Here is a 22,586-nt window from a genome sequence, read left to right on the forward strand (position 1 = left end):
CTGAGGGAGTCGGTTAGGATGAGGATTTTTTGGTGTTTTTTAGATTGCTGATTGTGTAGTACTGAGGCCATGCCCATTAGTTCGGCCGTGAATATGGATTGGTTGTTTGGGAGTCGGTAAGATTGTGTGTCTTTGGTTGGTTGTGCGATGTGGACTCCGAAACCTGTGTGTTTTGAGATCGGATCTGAGGATCCGTCTGTGTATATGTGACACCAATTTGGCCAATTTTCATGTATGTATGCTAGTGTGGTGGTTTTAGCGATGTTAGGATCGGTCTGTTTATTTAGTGTATCGGCTAGTGTTGTGTCTATTTTTGGTATTTTAAGTTTTGGAGTGAAGATATTGGATGATTTATTGTTTTGTTTAAGATTATTTATTTTGTGTTCGTTTAGGTAATTGGTTATTCTTTGGGAAATTGGAGTAAGTAGTGGATGTTTCCGGGCTAGGGCTTGGTTTCTAGGGCTAATATTTTGTTTTATTAAGTTTTCGATTAGTGGGTTTGATTGGGACGCGGCCCAGAAGTTTAGGGTAAGTTGTTCCCTACGTAGTTTAAGTGGCATTTCTCCTGTTAAGGCCTGGAGTGAGGTGGAAGAGGTGCCATGTTGAGTTCGTGTGATTAGTTTTAGGGCCTGATACTGGATTGAGTCTAGTTTTTTAATGAGAGAGTTGTTTAAGGTGTCGTAAATGGCACAGCCATAGTCTAGTTTGGACCTAATTAGTGATATATAGAGTGAGAGGAGGGTGTTTTTAGAGGCCCCCCAGTTGGAGCCGGTTAGGCATCTTAACGTGTTTAGGTCTTTGCTGCATCTGGTTACAAGGTTTTTAATGTGAGCATCCCAGGTGAGATGTTCATCGAAGATTAATCCTAAGAATTTGGTTTGTTTTTGGAATTTGATTGGTTTGTTGTTTAGTTGGAGGTTTAGGGTGGCGGGTTGCATATTTTTGTGTTTAAATACTATTCCTGTGGTTTTTTCTGAGTTTAGGGAGAAGCCCCATTTGTCAGCCCATTTTTGTATTTTATTTAGAGATTTTTGTAGTAAGTTTTGGGCCATTTTCATGCTTTTAGTGCGGATCCAGAGGGCTCCATCATCCGCGAATTTTGATGTGTTTACTTTGGGGGATAGTCCCTCGAATAGATCGTTAATCATAATATTGAAGAGTGTTGGGCTTAGGATGCTGCCCTGGGGAGTGCCATTTTCTAGGGGACATTGGTCCGATAGCGTTTGGTCTATGCCCACGGTGATTTTGCGGTTTGTTAGGAAACTTTGGATGTAGTTAATTATTTGACCTTTAAGTCCTATTTTTTGTAGTTTTTGTATTAGCCCGTTATGCCAAACCATGTCGAATGCTTTGGAGAAGTCTAGAAAGATGCCTGTAGTATATTGTTTGTTAAGTTGGCCTGTTTTAATGTCCTGCTCTAGTCGGGCGAGGTTATCTAATGTTGAGCGTCCAGGAGTGAAACCGCTTTGGTCTGGATTTATTATGTTGTTTTGTTCTAAGTAGTGTTGTAACCTGTTTTTGGCCATTGATTCCATTACTTTGCATAAGTTAGAAGTTAGGGAGATTGGTCTGTATGAATTAGCCTGGTCAGCTGGTTTATTGGGTTTGGGGATTGGTATGACCAGGGCTTGTTTCCAAGGTGATGGGACCTGTCCGTTTAGATATATGAGGTTATAGAGTTTCAGTAGAGTTTGGAGTAGTTTGGGTGGTAGTTGTTTAATTATCTGGTATGAAGTAAGGTCTAAGCCTGGGGCAGTAAGCAAGTATATATACACGTAGGAGGCAATGTTTATACAGTAGGGTAGATATACTGGAGTAGCGAAGCCTGCTGTGTACACACAAGGGCAGTGATGATGACCATGGGTGAAGTCAGTGCCATGATACAAAGGATGAAGCCAGTAATGTAAACAACGGGATTATGGCTGATTGGGGTCTTTGATGAGTTGATGGTACGCCAGGGGTATGTAATAGCCTTGGTCACGGTTGATTGAGGGCTGAAGTCTTTTGATGTTGATGGCTTCTTGTAGTTTCCTGATCTTGAAGTCTTTGAGGTTGGTGGCGAGGGTTGTGACTCTCTCCCACTGGATGTTGTGGGACCAAGGTATTACATACCCCTGGCGTACCATCAACTCATCAAAGACCCCAATCAGCCATAATCCCGTTGTTTACATTACTGGCTTCATCCTTTGTATCACGGCACTGACTTCACCCATGGTCATCATCACTGCCCTTGTGTGTACACAGCAGGCTTTGCTACTCCAGTATATCTACCCTACTGTATAAACATTGCCTCCTACGTGTATATATACTTGCTTACTGCACTCTGTAAATCACTTGCTTGATAACGGTGTTAGAACCTACACCAAAACGTCGCTCTTAATTGTAATAAAGAAGTTGTTCATCCATAAATTCTTATCCTTACTTAATACTCCAACTTGTAAATGCCTATCAAAGAAGTAACTCATTATATAGATCACTTGCGACAACACTAAAATTTGTAGCCCTCCAAGTGCATTACATTTGCCACTGTTGGTCAACCAATCATATGACCGAAATCTGATGATGTCACTTTCAAGAAGTTTGTTTTGGTAGCTGAAGCAGGCGGCAAACACTTTGTTATTACTCGGGAGAAAATGATCATGATTTGTGCAAAATATCAATAAAAGTCTAGTTAACAGGTACGATAACACTTAGATTCCATATTTTTTATCCAATGTTAGGGTGCGGCAATGTTTCTTATGTGCCGAAAAACCGGCGGCACCCGGATAATATTAATGCAACTTGAACGGAACTCAGGATGCCTTCAATCATTTGAGTTGAGAATAACCGGCATCTTAAATCAATATAACCTGACATGTTGAGCATTCTATTGTCTTGTTCACCCTACTGTAGGTTCCTAATTTGTGCGAAATGTGAAATGTGTAGTTCAAAAAGCTTAAAAGCATTTTCCCTACTGATCATGCCTACTTACCTGATCACATCAATCACAGAAAGAGTCACAATGCAACTTAAAACTATTGGCTTATAGCAGTTTACAGGCCACACTAGTGGTGTACCACTGAGAGACTAAACTAGCTGTGCATTACTGTGAGACTACACTAGCTGTGTATTACTGAGAGACTACACTAGCGGTGCATTACTGTGAGACTACACTAGCTGTGTATTACTGTGAGACTACACTAGCTGTGTATTACTGTGACACTACCCTAGCGGTGTATTACTGTGAGACTAAACTACTGGTGTATTACTGTGAGACTACACTAGCCGTGTATTACTGTGAGACTACACTAGCCGTGTATTACTGTGAGACTACACTAGCAGTGTATTACTGTGAGACTACACTAGCAGTGTATTACTGTGAGACTACACTAGCTGTGTATTACTGTGAGACTACACTAGCTGTGTATTACTGTGAGACTACACTAGCCGTGTATTACTGTGAGACTACACTAGCTGTGTATTGCTGTGAGACTACACTAGCCGTGTATTACTGTGAGACTACACTAGCGGTATATTACTGTGAGACTACACTAGCCGTGTATTACTGTGAGACTACACTAGCGGTATATTACTGTGACACTACCCTAGCGGTGTATTACTGTGAGACTAAACTACTGGTGTATTACTGTGAGACTACACTAGCCGTGTATTACTGTGAGACTAAACTACTGGTGTATTACTGTGAGACTACACTAGCAGTGTATTACTGTGAGACTACACTAGCTGTGTATTACTGTGAGACTACACTAGCCGTGTATTACTGTGAGACTACACTAGCGGTATATTACTGTGAGACTACACTAGCGGTGTATTACTGTGAGACTACACTAGCGGTGTATTACTGTGAGACTACACTAGCGGTGTATTACTGTGAGACTACACTAGCGGAGTATTACTGTGAGACTACACTAGCGGTGTATTACTGTGAGACTACACTAGCGGAGTATTACTGTGAGACTACACTAGCAGTGTATTACTGTGAGACTACACTAGCAGTGTATTACTGTGAGACTACACTAGCGGTGTATTACTGTGAGACTACACTAGCAGTGTATTACTGTGAGACTACACTAGCTGTGTATTACTGTGAGACTACACTAGCGGTGTATTACTGTGAGACTTCACTAGCAGAGTATTACTGTGAGACTACACTAGCAGTGTATTACTGTGAGACTACACTAGCCATGTATTACTGTGAGACTACACTAGCAGTGTATTACTGTGAGACTACACTAGCGGTGTATTACTGTGAGACTACACTACTGGTGTATTACTGTGAGACTACACTAGCCGTGTATTACTGTGAGACTACACTAGCAGAGTATTACTGTGAGACTACACTAGCAGTGTATTACTGTGAGACTACACTAGCAGAGTATTACTGTGAGACTACACTAGCAGTGTATTACTGTGAGACTACACTAGCAGTGTATTACTGTGAGACTACACTAGCAGTGTATTACTGTGAGACTACACTAGCTGTGTATTACTGTGAGACTTCACTAGCAGAGTATTACTGTGAGACTACACTAGCAGTGTATTACTGTGAGACTACACTAGCGGTGTATTACTGTGAGACTACACTAGCAGAGTATTACTGTGAGACTTCACTAGCAGAGTATTACTGTGAGACTTCACTAGCAGAGTATTACTGTGAGACTACACTAGTGGTGTATTACTGTGAGACTACACTAGCGGTGTATTACTGTGAGACTACACTAGCGGTGTATTACTGTGAGACTACACTAGCGGTGTATTACTGTGAGACTACACTAGCGGTGTATTACTGTGACACTCAAAACTACTGGTGTATTACTGACCAGGCCCAGCAACACAATGATGGGCAGCAGCACCAGTGCTGTGAAGGCCATGGACACCACCGTCGGTGGCCGCTTCTCTTCAGGGTGGAACACATGCTGCAGAGACAAGAAAACATTTCACCTAAATCGTCAGCTGGACATCATTAACAACCATTTGGTATATTCCCCTACATCAGGTTTCACTAGAAAAATCAACCATATTAGACATTTTCTCATTTTAACAACATTCCGTCATTGTTGAAGTCATATCTCCAATAACTGATTCACTAACATAGCCTTAATCAGTTACACTGATCATCAGAGAAGGAGTAACTAGTGGCCGATGTGAATACAGTAATCAGCTTGGACCATTGATGTGAGGTGTGCTTGTTAATTAGGCATGATTTGACATTGGGCATTCTGTTAGGTTTCCTGAATGGGAATTTGACACATGCAGTTTGACAGATCCGAGAATAAATGTCGATACGTATTAAAGGAATTCGCAGGGACCGAAGGTGAGTTTCAGACAACCAAGATTGACACAACCAAATTCAACACACAGCTGGGACGAGTCCAAATTTAGTACCCGCTGTAGGTTTCAAGTGGTAGGTACAAAATGTCCGATTGGGAAACGATTGACTCTACACCTGTCAAAATGTATTTAGATACACATATAAACCGATCTGGTCATGCATTGTTGACTTAATGCAAACATATCAAGTCAGAAAGAAATGTGAACATTTGTCATTTATAGTGAAACCATCAAATTCTAGATAATTTGCCATTAAATAATTTAGTCACATGACTAACCAAGGGTACTTGTAGTCCTGAGGGTACTTGGGTCCTAGTCAGTACCCACCCGACCTGAGTACCCGAGTTACCCGTCCCAGCCCAATTCCACACAATGAGGTTTGATTGTATGTATCTATGCATCTTATTTTGCCGTCCTTTTTCACATTAAATGCATGGTTTGTCTCCCCTGTCAGTGCCACACGGTGGCTCAGGGAAGTCTATGGAATATGCAGGAGCCATCCCACAACCAACAAACAATGGGGGGACTGGTTTGTTCTCCAACGATGTGGAAAAGGAATATACATCACACCCAAGGGGCTCTCAGCTCCCATCTGCCACACAGACATCCATTGTAACAGGCTAGGCCTGAACATAGGATGACAACGTTGAGCAAGCAAGATGATACAAATATACTTTAGTAAAGATTTGACCATGCCAACAGATCTCGGCATACCTTGATTTCGGGTTTCTTGGCATACTGGCTCTGTGCCTCTCGTCCTGATGCAGTTCCCTCTGGGAAGGTCAGCTGGACATCCGCCTAACATACAACAAATAATGCTTAGACAAGTACACTAACCACATGGGTGCTACATGCTAGAATACACAATGTAATACACAATGTAACATTGTGTTTGTTGAGTGGTGATAATATCATTACTACAATAGATTTAAATTAAAACAGGCTTGTTCTTAAGCACATTTTGCAGAACTGAACTGGAAACAACATTTTAGGATTTCCTTTTAATATAACACACCTCATAACACCACTCTCTGAATTATGAAGCATGAAAAACATACACTTCGACAAGATCGTAGAATTCTGTTTTTGAATCAACACTTGTTACATGTCCCCGAACATTACACTTACAGAATAACAATACTAAAATACTAATATGCCATTACATTTGGATGGAATAAAAGTCTGTATATGTTGAACATTCATTCATAAATCTAGCCAGAACTTGAACTCCTAAAAACAAAAAACAAGCCCTCCTTGCCTGCCTAACACGCCTACAAGCAGATATCTCACCAGAATCCATGAGAAAGGATTCTCAATAACAGCATCACCAACAATCAGCTCCATGCTGTACTTCCCTGACAGGTACCCAAACTCCTTGGCACTGGCTCCAACATCCTGTCAACAATCACACAAGACATATACGACATGTAAGCATGTTTACATACTGAACTAGTAATTGAAAATTCTTTTGGGGGGCAAATGCATAACATCATTATTACATAATCAGAGTATTATGTATATTTCTATCCTGCTGTACATATTGCCCATTGCTCTTACCAACGAAGTCCTTACTGGGATTGAATGACAATGTAGTTGACACACCTCCTACATGTCATTATTGTCTTCGCATATGACTGGTGGTACAGCCAGGAAGGAAGACGTCTGGCATGCGAGGGCCCTTGGATAATGCAGGATAAGTATATCAAATAGACATAATACTACGTAGAGTGGTACTGTAGGTTGGGCTTGCACGAGGTGGTTAGTCTTCGTTACTTTTTTGCAGTCGGCACCTGCAACAGAAGCAGACGTGAACAACCAGAGATAACTTTCAGTTCTCGCAAGGAGACCAAGGTTAATCGTTGGATAACCAAGTCTGGAATTGCGCTGTAATGGTGAACCCCTCCCCTCCTCAAACCTGTGAATGGTCTGACTGAGGGGGCATGGGGGTAGGCTGCATTATTGCTAAGCAACCACCAAAGGCCCAAAACTATGCATGTCTTCCACGTCTCCCACAGACACATTCCGGAGGTAATGGCTTGCAAAGACAATGGTAGAGCTCCAGAAACAATGGACTGGATGGAACAATTTCTGTAAAGAGCCATAGTTGAAGCCAGCACCTAGATGTCATGGGGGTTCCTGGACCTGGGATGCTGCATTATGTGCCTGTAGGATTATTGCTCTTAGCCAGGTGTTCCTGGATATCTCTCCTTTACAAGTCAACAAAGTGTTAATGAAGAAGCGGCACCGGTTCGTCCTTCTGGGCCTCGCTGCTTCCATGAAGGCTCTGAGGGTACAGAAAAGACATAGCTTAAGCTCATCCTGGTCCTCCACCACGACAATAGAATGGAGGGGAGATATGGTAAAATGTCTATCTTGTTGGCCAGGCTGCTGACTTTTGGCAATAAAATCCCAGCACAAACCAAGATGAACCGACCCTCTGGGATGTTGTTCCCTCTGATGGACTTCTGAGTCAGCTTGTAATAGCCGTCAACTCCGGTATCGTGGATAGCTTCCTGTCTTGGGCAACAGCGCAGACGGTGTTGATGGCAGACAGGTATGTAGCTATGGTACTACCCTTGAGATGTTTCTCTAATGTTAGGTTGAGCAAGCAGTCGGCTACAAAAAGTGCCATTGCATCTGGTGTGGTCACATCTTTTAGCCTACAGAAGGTCTCAAAGGAAGACCATTTGTCATTATATGGTCCACTGGTGGATGGTCTAGGGGCCTGGGCTATGCCTTGGGCGATTCTCCTTGAGTAACCCATGGCTGTTAGCACCTTCTGCAGACAACCCTCCCAGGCCTGAGGGCCGGCATTGGTGACAAGAACTTCGACAGCTGCTTATAGTGGCTTGTGGCAAACAGATAATTCGGTTGCCCAACTGTTAGCATAGTAGATGCAGCTTCCACTCTGTGATGGATGGGCGGTCCAGTTATGATGTTCCTGCTCTGGATTTGTATCTCGCACTGGCCTTTAAAGGAATCATGTCAATGAGGTGGTAAAAATGGAATGTCTGGTTCAAAAGGAAGGAAGACAGGGTTGATCCCTGCTTGTTGATGAACCAGATAACCATTTTATTGTCCATGGCGATCATCAACCTGGCCTTGGTCAATTGGGGAGCTCTATGTTTTGTACTGCCAGGGTGACAGCTTCTTGTACCAGATTGTTGATATGCCGCTGTGTTTGTTCTGAAGATCACAGCCCTGTCACTGTCTTATTTAAGAAGTGGGCTCCCCATCCTTTGAGTGAGGCATCTACAAAAGGTGATGGGACGACTTGAACTCTGTCAAGGAGACACCTCAGGCGTTCGATGAGACCGACCATCAGTAGAGGTATTGGCGTAGATGGTCTGGCACCATAACTAGGCTCTGTATTTGCTGGAGCCAGAAACAGTTGTAGCGGTCTGCCGTTCAGCTGTATCCTGCCTATGAGGTCTTGAGTCGCTGTGAGTAGGCCCAGCAGAACTAGCCACTGGTGGCCTGATTGGGGGCCTGCCAGAGCCAGCTGGACAAATTTGACTATCTTGTCCCATTGGTCTGGTGGGAGGCGCAGGAGGCTGTTGGGGGTATTGAAGAAGCCTCCTATGGGCCAGTGTTAACCCCGACTTCCTGGCATTGATCAGCCAATCCAGTTGGAGAAGCAATGCTGAAGAAGTAGTTGCCTCTCTTGGTGATTCAAGAGGCAGTCATGTATGACATGAAAGCGAGCCTCCTTAAGTGTAGGTAGGAGATGATAGGACTCGTAATGCGTGTGAATAGCCACTGGGGCGTTCAAATTCCAAACGGAAGAACAGCCCGCGGTACTTCCTGTGCGCCTGGTGGATCAGGATTTTGAGGTAAAAGTCTTGGAAATAGGAGGTGGTTGTCTGGACTGACCGACATATGTAGCAGCGCCAACATGGTCAAGCTTTTGTTGGTCCAGTTCGACTATGGCCTTCTTTTCCAGCAAGCTGTTGATGATGGTGGCGGGGAGCTTGGCATGGTCTTGAATGTACTCCACTGATGACAGTGTGGATGTCAGTGGGGGCCTTCTATGACGGGGAGTTGGTACCTGTGTTTTAGTATACAGTCGTGCCTCGTTTATACGGACACTTGCGTCATTTCACAATTCGTCCGTATAAACGAATTTCCGTATAACTGAAACCAGCTTCTTACTGGAAGAGTTACTTCCCTTCAATTATGCAACTCATGACAAAATTCCTTATACATATTGTTTTTATTAATTTCGGCGAAATCGTGTGTGAAGCGATCGGAAGATCGCACAACTCACCGTTATTAACAGCAACCACGGTCAAAATACCGCTATTGATGCCTTGAAACGAACTTTAGTTGACAGAGAATGGATACATATATCATAAATGACATACTTTGACTCGTTAAAAGTCATATTTGTTTTTGTTTGACGATTCTATGTCAACATGAAATTCTCACGATCACGCGATCACGTGCGCGTGAGCCTTGGCGGTGACTGGTCAGACTGGTTCCATGTAAAAAATAATACCCGAGAATAGCGATCAGCTGCTTCGCTTAGGGTTATTATTATTTTAGATATGTTTAGTAAAGGCTGCATATAATTAAGAAAATAATGGAATATATTATTCCTGATAAAAAAAAACAGTTTCAGATACAATTGTTGTCGATCCTTGCATTTAAAATCCTATAAAGTTATATCATTGGGTGTGTCTTTACCGAATCACCGGTCGATTCCAAGAAAACGTGTATACAGCTGATTGCTGTTTCCGGCTTAGTTTACGAGAAAATACACAAGGTAATCTTAATCCCTAGATATAAAACAGTGCCTCGTAATGTTCTCGTAATACTTAATGAAGTTCAACTTTGACCTCTGACCTCCACAGACGCCATATTTATCGAAGGGGATTACATGTACAATAAACAAGCTCGTCTCAAACGTAACTCAGTGTCACTTGGTTAATTGACTTCTCACGAATCAAAGATATTACCACCAGCGGAAGTGTACTGTCCGGATAAGTGAGACAATTTTGAGTGCATTTCAGTGTTTTGTGTATGAAAATGACGGTCCGGTTCCGGAAACTGAATTTCCGGATATACGGGTAAATTTATATAGTAATTATTTCGTTTTGAATGAAAATCGTCCGGGAACCGAGGTTTCCGGATATCTGAAGTCCGTATAAGCGGGGCACGACTGTATTTATTACAAACAAGCCCCCAAGGAGAGTCCGGTTCTGCCAAAATCGAGACAGTCTTCCCCCAACTGGTTAAGCGGGGACAGGAACAGCTGAGGGAGAAGCTACCAGTCGTGTCTGTCCTCTGGGGAGTCACTTCCTGTCTCCCCTCCTCCTGGAGAAACCGGAAGGGCCTCCACGGTTGGGCCCAGTTTCCACTAAAGGAGTCCTTGTCATGTCGTTTCTTGGCTCGTGGTGAAGTCCCAATGCGGCTGGTAGGAAATTGTCTTTCATCGCCCGAAAGGGTAGAAAGTGTGGCTTGTCTGTCCTCTATTCTCTCTACTTGCTCAGCCACTGGGGCTTTGGTGTTAACTGTCCATAGTTGACGATGTCCATGGTTGGTTGATCAACATCGCTTTAAAACGTGGATCCAATGTTCAAGCAGCTAGATAGCCCTGTCTCAGTAGAGTCAGTGATGCCAACATCCAGGACAGTACAGACTGTAGTTGCTGTTTATCATCAGTATGGTATTCACACTGCACGCCGACAGGTGGGAAAGTGTCTTCCGTTATTCCCTATCTAGGGACGAGATCTGGGGATCTGTGTTCTTGAAAGATCCAACTCTGGAGTCCATGGACAGCAATGTTCCATGCTTTCTGTGCTTTTCCAATGCTTCCTGGCATGGTTAGGTGGTTGAGAGGAAGTGGAATGACTGTCTAATGCCAAGAAAACCTTTTCTAGGTTAACCAATGCCTCTTGGATGATTGCGTCTGGTGGCAGATTAATGGAGCCCACCCTCAATGTGACATGCCTTCTGGGGATCTGCGCCCTGCATAGTTGATGCCGCTGTCGGTAGGGTACGTCGGAGAGTAAGGAATTTTCTGAGGAGGTCAAGCGCCCAGGAAGGAGGCACATCCACTGGAACGAGGAAGCGCTTCAACTTGATGTGTGACTGGAAGTGTGACTGTATGAGTCTTTGTCTCGGGCTTGACCGTCATTACGAGGCTATGAAGCAGCAGAGGAGGTCAGACATCCTGCGACAAGCCTGTTGTTGTTTCCTTTTGTTATCTACTCTGAGATAGGTGAGGAAGTCTGCGTCTGAACGAGAGACGCAAATGGGACACTAGCTGGATGGAGACCGAGTCGGGAAATCCGGACAGTTTAGAGGAGGGTCCTTCGCCGATTTGTCGCCTTTACAGAGATCTCACCTCAAAAGAATAGATTCTTCAGAAAAGGGCCCTGATGTCATGGATGTCATGTTGGGCAAAAGAATACTGAAGATGCTACTAGATCGTCATTCATTTCTAGTTAGGACTTCATTAGTAAGAGCAATGTGTAATGCAGGATAAGTTAAAAATAGATTATTTTGGCAAAATGTACATGTTTCATGTGAAAACCACTTCTTAAGTTCTAACATACCAAGTCAAACTTCATGGTTTGTGATGAATCTGCTTCAGTCACAAAGATGATCTCCTGCTTGGTCTGCACATTGGTCAGTCTGACGAAAGCCTGCAAATGTGGTAGGAGAAATGGGATTACAATGCACCCCAGTTTACATTTCCCACAAATAATACCAGTGTATAAAATTATAAGCGTATAACCTGATACACGTTGTTGACACAGAATCACTAACCGCATGAAATGTCATTAACACACACAATGTTTTGCATGGGTTCTCTGATGGAATTTTATGAATTGCAGCAATGTCTCATTTCATATATTAAATATCAATAGCTTGTTTGTGATTACTTGCAAGAATGTCTCTTCAAGGTACTCATTCTGAAATTAGAAAATGTCTCATATTTCTTTCTGAATGAGTTATGCTGCAACCACATGTAGTCACAAAGGCAGGGGAAAGTTTCTTAAGAAACTTAAGCTGTTTTGATTACAATAGGAAACATAATATTGACCCAAATCTGAACCTTTTCCAACTTTTTGCTCTTGGATTATGTTCGGTCCATGAACCAATGCAAACTGTCAAAATGCAGAAATTGGGAAAGCTATGCGCAATTCATGCATAATTTTCAAAACATGGCATTCATTGCATTTAAAAGACAGTAAGGGGCCTGCATGTGCAGTAGTTTCCTTACATGCACTACCAAATTAAAAAGGGAAGTAACTCATTCCAGATTGCAATTGCATTCATTTGGTAGAACTCTTGTAATTCAAGCAATCATGCAAACGATGTATAAGCTACAAAGTTTACATAACTTGATATTGTGCATCATTATTGCATATGTTCATGGACATTTACAGGCACGTTTGTACTTCATACATAAGTAGCATAAATTCAAGGTCTTTTCACCCTTGCACCCTGTTGATAGTGATTGAACCATTTGGGACTTGCAGCCAATGAAATGCACTGATAGTAGAGGGAGACACATGGGGCAACAAAAGACAGGAAGTTTATATTCAACAATTGAAACAGTTGTGCAAGTGATGTAAAACATTCGAGAAAGTCAGTGATAAAGATCATCATTAAAAAAACCTAGCTACGTGAACACTCCCAATGATCCAATAATAGCATTTTTAATGCACAGGGTGCTGTCTTGGTATAACACTGTTTTATGGGTTTTTTAAAAGCAAGCCACTTACCTGGTGAGCTGTGATGAGTTTGCCAGATACTTTGTCCTTCAACTGGAACTTCATAATTATCTTCTGGTGGGAGTCAGCTTCTTGAGTTTTGGCTGCCTTGCTTGGGTGCACAATCCTGAGGAAATAAGTTTTGTTTGTTTGTTTGTTTGTTTGTTGTTTAACACTGCACTCAACAATAATCCAGCAAAAAGAAAGCAGTGTGGACCAGACAATCTAGTGATTGACATCATGAGAATATATCCATGCAAATGGGATACAATGACATGCAATCAACTATGTCACTGAGCTTGATCCATTCAGCCGCATCTCATGACAAGAATTAGTTTGTGTGTATCAACATACATACCAGGAATCTTAACACTTGTCCTGATGAAATATTAACGAATAATTTAATATTTTCATCTTTTAAAATCAATAATGATTAGCAATATATTGTCTGAGATAATGTTTCTGACAAAAGACGGACAAAAGCTATATTGCCAAGAGACAGATGAAAAAGGCTGTTGAGCTGGGAGCATACTTTGTGGTCCTGGCTGCAGTGGTCTGGTCTTTGTCGGCTACGCCTATTTCCACATTCTCAACAGACACTTGAGTTGTCACTTTCACATCCACCTGACAAACATCAACACATTTCAATGCATGAAAACCCTTCACATAAATATACTTGGTTATTGCTAATAAAAACATCCATAGCAATATGAATTTCTTTTTCCAACTGCATTATATTAGAGCAAAGCATCTACTTGAAGTGCCCAGGCAATCTGACACCTACCTCTGCTCCTGATGTGCCAATAAGGCGACTGTCGGCCTTCTGGGGGGAAACAGATATTGTCAACTTGTAGAAGCCCCGAGCTGGCTTGGACTGCATGAAGTCAAGCTCATACAGAGACCTAAAATTGCATTAAACGTATAGAAGGCAAGACTACATCATGTACAGTCCAGACGCATCAGCTGATTTACTACTATATACAGTGTGTAAAAACCTCTGAAGCAACTTGCCTGAAGTTGTCAATGTTTGTAGAATTTAGTATAGACATGCAGAGTATCATGACCTGGGCCCACTTGCAAAAAGCGATCTTAGCGCTGAGATGATCGTAACTCCCATATTTTAACATAGGCTTACAACAGTCGTAGCACTAAGATCACTTTGTGCAAGAGGGCTCTGGTAGCTGTTCCCATCAGACAGAGATAATTCACGTAGTCAGGCTTTGAACGGGTGGCTAAACCAGCTTAAGTCACACACTCTATTCACAGTCCAAGTATGACAGTTTGTGTCTCCGGCAAGTGTGTAACACAAATACAAAAGTCAAAATGTCAAAGGATTACTGACAGCTTAACACAAGCTTCAGAATTTATCACTGTACACACCAAATCACGTTTTATTATTTATACTCACAGGTAAAAGTTTATTTTAACACAAAGAATAATGCCACAGCACTGCAGCTCAAATGGATACGCAATCAACACAATAAAATATTGATGAGAGACACTAAAAAACGTTCTGTACACACTGATATAAGACCATGGTCTAAAAAGGGTCAAAATTTAAAAAATACAAACAAACCGAACCTAATGCGTTGAATCCAACAACTAACTAGACATGCTAAACAAATTTGACCAAAAATGACCACAAAAAGAATCTAGGAGTGTGGTCAATGAGAGAATCTAGGCATGTGGTGAACGAGAGAATCTAGGCGTATGGAGAGAATCTAGGCATGTGGTGAATGAGAGAATCTAGGAGTGTGGTCAACGAGAGAATCTAGGCATGTGGTGAACGAGAGAATCTAGGCGTATGGAGAGAATCTAGGCATGTGGTGAATGAGAGAATCTAGGCATGTGGTCAATGAGAGAATCTAGGCATGTGGTGAATGAGAGAATCTAGGCGTATGGAGAGAATCTAGGCATGTGGTGAACAAGAGAATCTAGGCATGTGGTGAACAAGAGAATCTAGGAGTGTGGTGAACAAGAGAATCTAGGCATGTGGTGAACAAGAGAATCTAGGCATGTGGTCAATGAGAGAATCTAGGAGTGTGGTGAACAAGAGAATCTAGGCATGTGGTGAACAAGAGAATCTAGGCATGTGGTGAACAAGAGAATCTAGGAGTGTGGTCAATGAGAATCTAGGAGTGTGGTGAATGAGAGAATCTAGGCGTGTAATCAACGAGAGAATCTAGGAGTGTGGTCAATGAGAGAATCTAGGCATGTGGTGAATGAGAGAATCTAGGCGTGTGGTCAATGAGAGAATCTAGGAGATAAAAAATGTCAAAATAAAAATATTTCACACATGTCCATTTTGTGCACTTATGCAGGCCTTACATCGTGCCTCATTGAGACCACCTCAAAGAAAGGGCTGGCGAATGTCATTCCATATGTGAGGAATGATGAGTTGGACTACAAACAATCGCCTTCACGACACAATGTTCACCTCAACGTCTGTGAACATGTTCTGACATCTGATCAGAGAAGAAGACTCTGCACTTAAGAGGTGCTTCTCAATGAACATGCTGTCTACCGCAAGTGTTGTGCACGACTGGAGACATCTATGTTAATGTTCTTTCAGTCAGGGTTTGCCTTTTGGCTGGGGGCCTCTCATGCCTCGCCATCTGTTATTAATTTGACGAATCATGATGAAATCACATTAAAATAATCAATTGTGGTGTTTTTTGGAAGCAATTTCTCCTAAAATGCAGCAATTGCAAGTTTCAGTAGGTTGTGCTTGAAGGCTTTTCAAAAGCACCATATAAACATTTGGGGTTATAGAAAGTGAAATCCATGTCGCAGTAACTTTTGGCTGAATACACATAAATGAGCATTTGTGATTAAATGCAATGTTTTTATACTTACCTGACGCTACACAGTGCTTTAGCTTCCCTACCCCATACAAACAGACAGTACTGGAACGAAAAGACAGTACTGGAACGAAAAGACAGTTTAAGCAGACCACAGCCCGTGCCTCGGCATCCACGAGTTATCCCCCTTGGCCCCTACTCCTCATATTCTTCACTGGATGACTTCAAACGAGTACACAGGTGGTGCCAACGGTAAGGCGGAGGAGGAGGAGGATGGAGTCCGAGTGGGCCTAGAGGTGTAGCGTCAGGTAAGTATAAAAGCATTGCATTTAATCAGAAATGCTCATGTTTTACCTTACCTGACACAGTGATTTATTCGACTGATGGAAGGCGGCTTACCGAGAGAAGCGCCAGCCACACTGAAGAAGCACACCAAAACCATCCGGCAGGAAAACCCAGGAGGCGACAGCAAAGTAGCGGCTCCCTGGATGGTAGGCATATGGATAAGATTCCGGTCTCCGGCTCAAAAATGAGAAGAAGACAGGGCATGGATCTCATGTGGATCGGAGGCTGTAGATGGTGGTAGGTCAGCACGACGATAAGCCCTCAGGATAGCAGACTCAAAGGGAGACTGTATTACGAGAGATCTCTGCAGAGCCACGGCTGGAAAGAGGGATGAACAGCCGCTGACGCTGCTTGCGATGTTGCTGAGACACCTGAAGATAACGTCGGAGGGCCCGAACTGGGCAGAGGGCGAGCACCAGGTCATCATCAGGGCCAACGATCTCCGAAAGAGACAGGACGTGAAAATGACGATCGGGCAGTTGTTTTTTGGCGATAAAGTCCCAAAAAAGGCCAAGGTGAACCAAACCGTGAGGACGCTGGTCGAATCGGACACTGGTCACATTCAGGGCATGAAATTCGCTAACCCTGGCAGCTGTTGCAAGGGCCAGGAGAAAGCAAGTCTTCAAGGTGAGATCTTCAAACGAGGCAGACGCAAGTGGCTCATACGGAGCCCGGCGTAAATCCTGCAGAACAACATTGAGATCCCAAGCTGGGAGGCCGAATTTCTTAGTCTGGTCCACCAGTCAAAAACCTCCGACCATGGCAAAAAGGACCGGGACCGATGATAGCCTGGAACCTCTAGCGATCTTGAGGACAGAATTGAGCGCAGCAAGATGGGTCACAATTGTGGAACCAGCCCAGTGACGGGATTGGCATGGGAAAAAAAAAAATCAGCCACTTGTGGAACGGTGGCCTCCACTGGAACGATGTGCCTTGACAAGCAGAAGGCCTGGAACGATGTGCCTGGACAAGCAGAAGGCCTGGAACGATGTGCCTGGACAAGCAGAAGGCCTGGAACGACCATCACTTGTCATCGTATAAGGAGCGAGTGGAGGGTCAATGAGCTCTGGAAATAGCCGCCGCAGCAGGAGCTGAAAATCCTTTAGCAGTCATTGACTTCTGGAGATATGCCAATAGACAGACTGTAACCGCCGGGGTCTGGATGTGCTTGTCTGGTGTGAGGATTGAGCAGCAGATTTGGCCATGCCGGGAGATGCAACACAGGCTCTCCTGCGAGCTGAAGGAGCTTGGGAAACCAAATCCGGGACAGCCAGTAAGGCGCGACCAAAAGCAGATCCAGAGGACAGGTCCGGGTCGCTTTCTGAATGACCTGGGGGAGAAGAACTGGGGGCGGAAAAACACACGCGCTTAGGCCGACGTAGGACAGGGCCAGGCCGTCTACCACCCAAGCAACTGCGTTCGGGACTGGAGACACATACACCGGCAGTTGGTGGTTGCACACCATTGCGAAGAGATCCACGTTGGGAGTCTCCAGGCGATCGCACAAGAACCGGAAGGCTTCTGGGTGGAGCATCCACTCTTTTAGGGACGGACGATGGGGTCTTGACAGGGAGTCGGCTAAGACATTGCGACAACCTGGAATGTGACGGGCTCGTATCAGAAGAGGAAGACTGTCGGCCAGAAAGGCGAAAGGTCTGCTCCAGGAGAGAAGCAGATCGAGTTGACCCTTGCCTGTTGATGTAATACACCACCGTGGAGTTTTCTGAGGCGACCATGAGACAGCTGTTGCAGAGGATCTGGCGCCAATGACGAATCGCCTGACTGACCGCCTCCAACTCCTGATTGTTGATGTGCCACACACGTTCCGAAGGAAGGAACCGAATCCCTCTGCGATGAAGGAACGCAACGATGGGATAGGTTATATGTGCGAATAACCAAGGAGCCGTGGAAATTTCCACTGAAAGTACTGGCCCTGGAAGATGAGGCAGAGGAAACGACGATGTGTTGCCTGAATGGGAACGTGCAAGTAGGCATCCTGGAGATCCAGACTGATGAGGTAGTCCATCCGTTGAAGGAGGTGGCACAGAGATCGGATGGAGATCATCTGGAAATTTGGCGGAGGCGCAAGATAATGGAAACCCTGGAGAGATGGAATAGGTGTCCAAGAGATCTTCTGCATTCTTGGCGATCAGTAGATCGATATTGGCCTGAAGATCCGGCACGATATGGAGGTTCCAAGGGGGTCGTAGTCAGAGGAGGAACGGCACGGAACTGCAGTCGATAACCGTGGCGGAGGATCCAGGTAATGAACGGATCCTGTAGCAGCTGCCAATTCCTCCAGTAGGTCTGAAGTCTCAATCCGGCGATGGGAGTTGCCAATGTCGGGCATCCGAAGAAAGTCACTTCCGTCGCCGGTCCCCGCCGGAAAAGCGTCCTCGGCGGGGAGGCTTTGAGGACCGATCTTTGCTGGGGACTGGCTTTTGGGTGGAAAAGAAGAGGGCTTCCGCTTCAAACTGGTCCTCTTCCCAACATATGACTTTTGCTGCTGAGATAGTTGTGAAGAAAGGAAAAAGAAAGACGGTCCATGTTGCTAAGGAGTCAAAACTGTTGTTGATGAATATCCCAACTCCTTAGCAACAGTCGGGATCTGGCCGTTGAAGAGCGCTGACCCAGACCAAGGTTGGCACTTTAGTTGTGTCTTGAACGCTGGATCCCAGGAGGACTGCTAGAGCAGAGCAGAATGTCTTGTGATGGTGAATGATCCAGTATTGAATGTAAGTTGACATGTGAACCAGTTGACGTTATACCAATCCAGGACCGAGAGGAGCAGGTCATTCGCCTCTGATGGATTCTTGTCCAAACAGTCCTGGATGGCCGAGTTGGCCAGTGGATAAAGAGAGTGACATAGCGCTGCGTCCATCCATGAATCAGTCATGGGAATCGATGTACTGGGCCGAGAGGAGCCTACGACCATCCGTAAATCCTCATCAACAGGAGGAGAAAAGTTGGCGAAGTCCATGGAGTGGAAAGGATAGTGTTTTTTCCCGGAATCTCGGTACTTGAATTGATGGCTGGACAGGTAGTGTCGTAGTGTCAGTGTCTAAGGATCTGGCCACATCAGCCACCAACTGGTCTCGTGGAAGAACTTCTGAATCAAAAACTTTGTGCTCCACCTGGGGGGAGGCACCTTGTCCAGGTGAAGCACAAGGGAGATGATCTACTAGCTAAGCCGGCATATCGGCAGGAGTGAGAGACTTGAATGGTGACGCTTCATTGTATATCCGGGACAAAATGTTATTCATCATCCGAAGGGTGGTGAAGTGACGCAAAGGACTCCAGACGTCTGGCACCCTGGGCCGGGATGCCAGAAAACGAAGCATGTTGAGTAGGCGATGGTCGACAAGACACAAAGGTGTCCTGGCGACTGTACGGCGACCTACGTGGCTGGCAAAAGTTTGGTGAAAGCTGGCGATGGCCTGGCAATAGCTGGCAATCGGGCGAACGCTGGCGACGACCTGGTGATAGCTGGTGATCTGGAGAGCACTGGCGATGGTCTGGTGAACGCTGGCAATTGCTGGCGATGGTGACAACGATTCGATGAAATGAGGCGAAGGTCCGGCGCCGACTGGTGATGATCCGGAGACAACTAGTGACACTGTCCCTGCGATAGCTGACGACGGCGCTTGACCTAAGTGGAGGCAGCAGTTGAGTCGTCAGGAGTATGAGATCGGCGACGGAGACCAGAAGAACGGCGGGATGCGAGATCCGAGCTGACGGGGGGCAAAAGCAGATCGTCTGGACGATGCTGAAGTAGTTGCTCCCAAAAGGCACGAATCGCTGTAGGATTCATAAAATCAAGCGGCGCAGATGGCGCAGATTGGGGAGGAGCATCCGAAGGAACCATCGTTGGCATTTTCGGATTCGAAGTCGGAGGGGCCAGATTTAACGGAGAGGCATCTTCCCGAGGCAAGTGATGTCACTGACTATAAAAGATCAGTTTCCACTCTTGCCGAACTAGGCTGGTATTATGGAGTTACATTTTGGCTGGACTAAAGAGTCTATGCATAGTCCAATCAAAATCGCGCACTGAAATCGAAATCCGGTTCGTAAAGTGTCATGCAGATTTCTGTCGACTACAGGATTTGCAAAGCATGTGCACTGCCAACTCGTTGTCAACAGATATTTTCTAAATCTTTTCATGCTTTTAATCAAGGAGCTCACATGATTTGAGGCACTTCGCGATGTAAGACAGGGTTAGAAATTAACTGAAAAAGTGATCCAGTCCACAGGGTTAACTGCAGCTGAACTTTACTAGCCCTGAAGAAGATCAGTTAGCCCAGACTACACAACAGACAACAAAGTCTGAAAATCATGTCTTCATAACTATTAAGTTTAATAAAGTTCAACTTGAGTTCATGAGGTTTTTGAGACAGGTACTGAACTCGTACAAACAAAATAAGATGAACAGTAAACATCTTTGTTCTCATCACAACCACATTCAACTTCTAAAATTAATGTTTAATATGAAACACTTTAAGGCAGTGTCTGCTCTGGCTTAAATTTTCTTGGGGTCATTTGGACCCCTTCATCATAAAATTAGGGGTCCCAAACAAAAATGGAGGGGTCCAATTTATAGCATTATAACATAACATTAACAACAGAACACAGTGGTTGTGAAAGGGACATTTGATATTAATGAATATTATAACACCAAATTATCCATGTTAATATCTAACTTCGTATATGAAAAGGCAGTACACGGGTCAGCCATTGGTAAGGGGTCATTGTGACAGACATTTGTGAATGTTTTTACCGAGATCTACCTATGATTTGAAGTTATGGATTCAGTTAAGTTCAATGGCTGTTCTGATGATACTGTACTGAGTATTGAGTTCATGTTGTAACTGAGACAATGATCAATGAGTCATAAAATATAATTGGCATATCTAACGTTTTTTTAGTAAGAGTATGTTCAGGATCAAGCATTTCCTTGATAAATCTAGTCAACATGTTTCAGGTGCTATAAATGTTTAAACATGTCAGTTACACCAATAACGGTCCTGGCAAGAGATTGAATTATTATCAGCTTGTTAAGTCACACAACCTGTCGACTGTTTACTTAGGCAAATCTAAGCACGATAAATTCCATCGCATGATCGAATACAGGACTCGTTGCGGTATGTCACGGCTACTTGTACACACGTTAACTTTTTTATGACAGTTCCTGGGATGTTTTTGAAGTGGAATTACCCCTTCCTCCATTCAAAATTGATTAGAAAAAGAACCCATTTGTTCAAACGAAGTCCCTTGACCAAACCTCGGTCGTGTGCAAAATTCAAAACAGGAAGTGATAAAGGCCTACCATATAATCCACACAGCCTTACTTACTGCGGTAAGATTCACCAATGACAGGTACTTTGTTTACCGAACTCGGTAAAGAAAATCAGCATCAATCAATCCAATGAACAACAAACATTTTGTGAATCATATATTTAACTAAGTTTGTAAGCGTGCCCCTCTACAATCCATTATAAATTAACTACAGCGATAACATAGCGTATCATCCTACACGGTCACTCGATTTCGCGGGTCACTGTTACCACGTTCTGAAGTATACCCTTGATGTGCCTGGCTATTTTTAGTTTGACACAAGGTCAGGATATTTTCGACCAATCAGCAAGCTAAATTAATTACGACTATATCCGACTTGCTTAATATGTGGCACCTGATTGGCTGAAGCAAAGATACGGACCATACCGAAAATTAATACATGCAAAACCGACAATAGATATAGGTCAAGAAACCGGTTTGGGTATTTGTCATAAAAAGGGAGAGAATAATGAAACTGGTTTGGTTTGGCAAACGGAAGTGTTAATCAACATGCTTCTCTGTCTTGTTTGGCAACAAATACCTTTACGCAAAGACGTACGTCTTTGATTTACGATAACAGTGTCAATTCGATATGAAATTAATATAGCCCCAGTCACCGCGTCCACGAGGTGCGTTCAAACTTATTTTTGTGCGTCCAAGACGCAAAAACGCGCTCTTCAGCCAACACTGCTTTAAGGTTAGTTAGCCACCTGGGCACTTGACGGATGTTCTTAGCCCTGAAGGAAATACTCTAGCCACAGGCTAACGGGCGAGCGTTAATTTCGAACCCTGTAAGACTCATTTTATCACAATATAGATCTTGATTATCAATCAGATTGTCTTGACTGGGCGCCACCGTTTTGTTTGAAGCAAATGCAAGTGACACGAGAGTTTGAATCTGATTGGTCAATAGGAGAGGCATAGAAAGGACATAACTCGTAATAGCCACTGGTGGCGCTACGATCGATCCCAGTAATTCCAGTCTAGTTCGGCAAGGGTGGAAACTGGACTTTTAAATTTAGTTAACTCTCTTGCCTCGGGAAGATGACGGAGA

At 44.0% G+C, this 22,586-nt stretch overlaps 1 protein-coding gene and 1 non-coding gene across 2 annotated transcripts in view; both read right to left on the reverse strand.

Annotated features, from left to right (window-relative positions):
* Window positions 1–22,586, reverse strand: part of LOC139478241 (dolichyl-diphosphooligosaccharide--protein glycosyltransferase subunit 2-like) — a 56,714-nt gene that overhangs the window by 12,276 nt on the left and 21,852 nt on the right. Inside the window, exons 11-17 of the mRNA XM_071260660.1 lie at window positions 13,840–13,957; window positions 13,588–13,679; window positions 13,068–13,182; window positions 11,892–11,981; window positions 6,622–6,726; window positions 6,046–6,129; window positions 4,821–4,916 (exon numbers count right to left, since the gene is read on the reverse strand). Coding sequence (XP_071116761.1) covers window positions 4,821–4,916; window positions 6,046–6,129; window positions 6,622–6,726; window positions 11,892–11,981; window positions 13,068–13,182; window positions 13,588–13,679; window positions 13,840–13,957 — 700 coding nt within the window. The remainder of the gene's footprint in view (window positions 1–4,820; window positions 4,917–6,045; window positions 6,130–6,621; window positions 6,727–11,891; window positions 11,982–13,067; window positions 13,183–13,587; window positions 13,680–13,839; window positions 13,958–22,586) is intronic.
* On the reverse strand, window positions 5,752–5,981 carry LOC139480079 (small nucleolar RNA SNORA73 family). Its single transcript, XR_011654392.1, has one exon. It is a non-coding gene; the product is annotated as a small nucleolar RNA SNORA73 family (small nucleolar RNA).

The sequence above is a fragment of the Haliotis cracherodii genome, unplaced genomic scaffold (assembly GCF_022045235.1).
Source record: "Haliotis cracherodii isolate W230 unplaced genomic scaffold, xgHalCrac1.p SCAF_1, whole genome shotgun sequence".
Lineage (NCBI taxonomy): Eukaryota > Metazoa > Mollusca > Gastropoda > Lepetellida > Haliotidae > Haliotis > Haliotis cracherodii.